Genomic DNA, 4,702 nt, shown 5'->3' with positions numbered 1-4,702 from the left:
GTATGCACGTGGATATCACAGATTATGTGGCACAATGTTCCCGCTGTTTGACCATTAAAGCTCGGCAGCAACCCCCGGCAGCCTTAGTGCCCTTTCCGGTAGAAGCACCATGGCATACTATTGCTGTGGACTTCTTGTTTGTTGGCCCATCAGACCAAGGCCCTAGCAAACTGCTGGTTATTGTGGATCATTTCACACGTTGGGCCGATGCTTATGTTGTAAAAGGAGAAGGAGCTACTGATGCTTTGGCACCATTGCTGCAACTCTGCTCACAATTTGGCCCGCCTACGAGGTTACTGAGTGACCAAGGTCCTGCCTTTGAGAGTGAAATCTTTCATGATGTTATGAAGATTTTGGGGGTTACTAAGGTACGGTCTACTCCGCATCATCCGAGCTCAAATGGTCATGTGGAACGTTTCAATTCTACCATTTTGAATTTGCTCCGAACGGCTACTCAGACCGTAGGGGATTGGCAAGGTCATCTACGAGGCGTCCTATGGCAATATAATTCGACTCCTCATTCGGCCACTGGATTCACTCCCTTCTATCTTATGTTTGGAAGGGAAGCTCCTCAAATGTTATTGCCAAGTCTATATCAATACTCATCTTTGATGCATGATCCTGAGAGCTATGTAGCCTATTTGGCCCGGGCACGTGCCAAAATTGATGATGTTATGGATGAATGGGCTACTGCTAATGGTGCTTCATACCGTCTGGCAGCCTTAAGACAACCTTCTCATCGACGACATTACGTTGGTCAACGGGTTCGCCTGAAGATTTTTCATGGCAACAATGCTCCGGCCCGTAAGTTGCTTCCTAAATGGCAGGCAGACTGGTACATCTTCAAGTTTGTTGCTGGATCTAATAACAAGACGGTGGTAGTTCGACATTTCCCAGATCTACAGGAGAAGGTCATTTCTACCGACTATATATTGGCAGATCCAGTTCAACCAGAAATGATACCGGTTCAGCTCAACATTGTGAGAATGGAACCTCCTGTTGATGAAGCTCCAAGGGTTCCCTTGTATCCTTTCAAGGAAATCCCTAGAACGGATCCGGTATTGCAAGAAGACCATTTGGATCATTTTGCAGATTCCGATGAAGTTTCGTCATATGTCGCCGAGATGGGTTCTCCTTCTCATGATAGGCCATATCAGCCTCAACCTTCGGCATATTGGGTTGCTCAAGATGATACTGATGTGCTACAACCACTACCACAGGTTGGAGAAGTTCGTAGCCCTCGAGATGGTGACATGCTAATCGAAGAGGCTTCTGGTCCGGTGATTCCTAGTCTTCCTTCTGAAAACCCAAGTCTATTGCCGAGTGAAGGGTTATCTTCGTCGCGAAGATCTCATCCGGTGCTTCAGTCTGGTCGGTCTGCTGGTTCCAGCCCTGATGATAATGGTTCTATTGCGGATGCTTCGGCCCGATCTGTCGGATCACGACCGTCCTCTTCGGCCCGTAGTCAAATGCTTTCTGCCATATCAGCTGGTTCAAGTGGTTCTAATATTCCCCATGTGTCCTCGGGAATCACGGATCAGCAAGACCGCTCACCTCAAGTTCTAGAGCCGGCGGTTTTGCCTGAGTCTGCTCCCCCAGGTTCGCCGCCGCCCCGTACTACTCGTACTGGTCGTGTGATCCGTCCCCCTCAGAAGTTCTCCCCCTCTTGGAGACCTTCGAGAGGTAGCACTAAGTAATTAGTAGTGCTAAATCCTCCTTCACACCCTGCAGTAGGATTCTGCGGGGAGGGGAAGTGATGGATTTTATTGTCTCACTCTACTAAGGTACCTCTGAGTTTTGGTATTGAAGTTCTGCTTGATGGTAATCAAGATTTGTAACTTCTTAATTGTATTTGAGATCTCTGACATATTTGATTGTATTCAAGACCGGTATTGTAATTGACGTCAAGTTGTGGATCGTATTGTCCTAGTAGGGCTGTGCTATCAGGCCCTTGTCTCTTGGGTGTGCGTACACCCACGTTAGTGCACTTGGAATATTGGAGTGGATGATTTTCACTGAACGTTCTTTGTAATTTGTGAGTACTCAGTGTTAGCCTCCCATACCTGCCTATGGATGGCATGGTTGAGGCATGTTTCGAAGTTTTCGATAACCGTTTTAAGTCGAATCTTCGGGTTCGTGCGTACATGGCGCACGCACAATTGACCGTTTTTGCTAGAATGTTTGGCAAGAATGAGGTATATTATTGGTGCTTTTCATAAGTTTGTCATTTAATCTGCTCTTTCGAGATAGATGTTTTATCTCTCGGTTGCAGGCTGTTATCTAAATGCCTGGTGTACTAGCCAGACTTCAGGAACTCCTCAATGTTCAGCCCGAAAGGCGTGGAGACAACCTACGGTGCTTCTTCGACACCTTTAACCAACAAGACCCACCTACCCCGGTTTCGGCCCGTAACTACGACCACGCGGCAGATGAGTTTACGGGACTTGGCCGTAACTCTCGGCCTCGCCCGGTTACTGATATCAGTGGTGTGGTACGTAAGCTTCATGACCGTAATGGGCAATTGTTTAATGTCGCTCCGAACAGCGATGCTAGACATTCCCCCAAGTGGTTTTCGGCCCGTTCTATCAGTAGTGCGGCCCGCTCCTTGATTTCCTGGGGATTCCCCTGGGTTAGGAATGAAGTCCTACGAGAGTCATGGGGTACGACATTCATATGGGACGACGCTTCGGTGGAGCTATTCTCCGTCTCGGCCTTCAATAAGAAGATTATCAGCGTTCCTCTAGCTGCCAATAACCACTCACCTGAACGCAGGGACTTGGCCATCCTTGCGTATTGTTGCGGCCTGTTCCTAACGAGAGACTTGGTCTATTATTGTGATGTATGCTCCAGTTGTGTGAAGCTTCGTGGATTGCATGTTGATCAGCAACTGCAATGTTTGGCCCGTCACTTCAACAGCTCTGGTCATACTGACAACCAAGGCTCCCTTCCAGGTCGTGCTAATCGTGGTCGGTTGAGTGTATTCCCCTATTTCTTCATTGACCATCCATGTTTCAAGGAGTTGTCTGCCTTGGACTTTATGGACAACTTGAAATCTGATGTTCTCAACCCCAGCTTGAAGAGGTTCGCTGCTACGTTGCGTGAGAAACTTCGGCCCGATGTGCACTTTGTCTATATCCACAAAGGTATGGGTCGCTTCTTTTGTTTGGCCCATCGTCATGAGTTTGAGGTCCAATCGGCATCGCGCCGTAATAACGTTCCCTTCATACTAAATGAGGGGACGTGTCCTTACAATGATGTCATCGAGGCCTCTCTACAACGTCTTAAGCAAGAGAATTTCGGTTTACCGACGGAGCAATCAACTCTGGCTTCGGTGACGAGGTTTCAGTCATCATTGCCGGTACCGAAGCGTGCTCCCCCAACCCGACGTTCTGCTAATACGGGGGGGTCTGGGCTGGTATTGTCGTCATCAGAGTCATCACGAGCAGTTACTGATATTGGACCCCTCCAGCCACCTCCGCTGCCTCGACGGTCCATTTCAACTGTATCTCCGGTGGAGCTGGTTCGGCCCGTTGATGCTGATATAATTCCTACTTTGCCTCCGCCCCCTCCATCGGTAAGAGAAGAGCGTGTGGGATATTTGACTTCGAGAAGTGTGGCCTCTACTTTGGGGACCCCAGCTGGGTCAACCGGTCGATCGACACCATATCGCTCTGCGAGAACCCCTGTTACTCCGGTTATCAGTTTAGGACGGGGAAGGAGAGCTGCGTCTTTCGGAAACGTATGTCCCCCTACCAATCGACATCTTGATGAACCTCAACCCCTTCCTATACCGAGGAGGCGGGAATCGTTCCCTTCTGGACCCCCATTATATGGCTATCGGGGTTACTCTCTTAATTCTCCATCTCCTACGGCCCGAGTTCGTGAGGTCTACAATGAACCACAAGGACCCCGAAGAGAGCAACGTTATGAAGAACATAGGGACTTCTTAAGCCCTGTTCAACGGTCCTTGCCATCTAATGTGGTTCTACCTCCTCGAGAGGTTCCTATTCCTATTCGACTTGCTGGTAGAGATGCTGATGGGTATATGGTACCTGATATTATACCCGCCCGGATGGAGTTACATCATATGGGCACGGTGGCCACAGGGTCTAACGAGGTGTTTTTAGCGGCTACGGTCCTGATTTCTATCCCTACGGTTGAGGGTACCAATCTTGCGGTTGAGGATAGGCCTCCTACAGTGTTACGGGATTTGACTATGAATAGACCTAGGTCAACCCTACAAGAGATTGTTGATGCTGCCTCTGCTGTTCGGCCCGCTGACACCTCTGTGGATTTGGCCCAGATGGATATCGAATCTCTGGCTCTCTCGGAATCGGATCTGGAGGTTATTAATCAGACGTTGGTAACGTTACCCAAGTCGGAAGAGTTGGATGGGTATGTACCTCCTCTTCGGCCCGACAACCCTAATGCCTTTGATTGGGATATCGATACTACTATTTGGAAAGCTGGATTGGTGCATCCAAACTGGACTAGGCCTTGGCCATTCACGCCTGCTTCTTCTCTACCCTGGCGAGCTGTGGCGTTAAGAGAGAAACGCACCGATCGTCGAGGAGATATGTCGTATTTGGAGCGCCCTCCATGGTCAAGAAGTCGAGATCAGTTTTACAGGGTGACTGGGGCGAGTTCTGGCGCGGGTTCGATGATTCCTATGGATGTCCGAGTCTTGGACCAGCCGTTTGTC

General features: G+C 49.2%; 2 protein-coding genes across 2 annotated transcripts in view; one reads left to right on the top strand and one right to left on the bottom strand.

Annotated features, from left to right (window-relative positions):
* Pmar_PMAR015182 (hypothetical protein) overlaps window positions 1-430 on the bottom strand; it is a gene marked incomplete at both ends in the record, with an annotated part of 6,119 nt that extends 5,689 nt beyond the window's left edge. Inside the window, one exon of the mRNA XM_002788350.1 lies at window positions 415-430. Coding sequence (XP_002788396.1) covers window positions 415-430 — 16 coding nt within the window. The remainder of the gene's footprint in view (window positions 1-414) is intronic.
* A 1,854-nt stretch (window positions 431-2,284) lies between these two features.
* Window positions 2,285-3,950, top strand: Pmar_PMAR015181 (hypothetical protein; the record flags this gene model as incomplete). The annotated part of the gene is made up of 2 exons (XM_002788349.1): window positions 2,285-3,331; window positions 3,708-3,950. 2 exons carry the CDS (start codon window positions 2,285-2,287, stop codon window positions 3,948-3,950), a joined length of 1,290 nt encoding a protein of 429 aa, XP_002788395.1.
* Window positions 3,951-4,702: the final 752 nt, after the last annotated feature.

The sequence above is a fragment of the Perkinsus marinus genome (genome assembly GCF_000006405.1).
Source record: "Perkinsus marinus ATCC 50983 genomic scaffold scf_1104296928266, whole genome shotgun sequence".
Taxonomy (NCBI): Eukaryota; Perkinsozoa; order Perkinsida; family Perkinsidae; genus Perkinsus; species Perkinsus marinus.
Note: the sequence above shows the minus strand (reverse complement) of the source record. Positions and strands in the feature narration are given on the sequence as shown.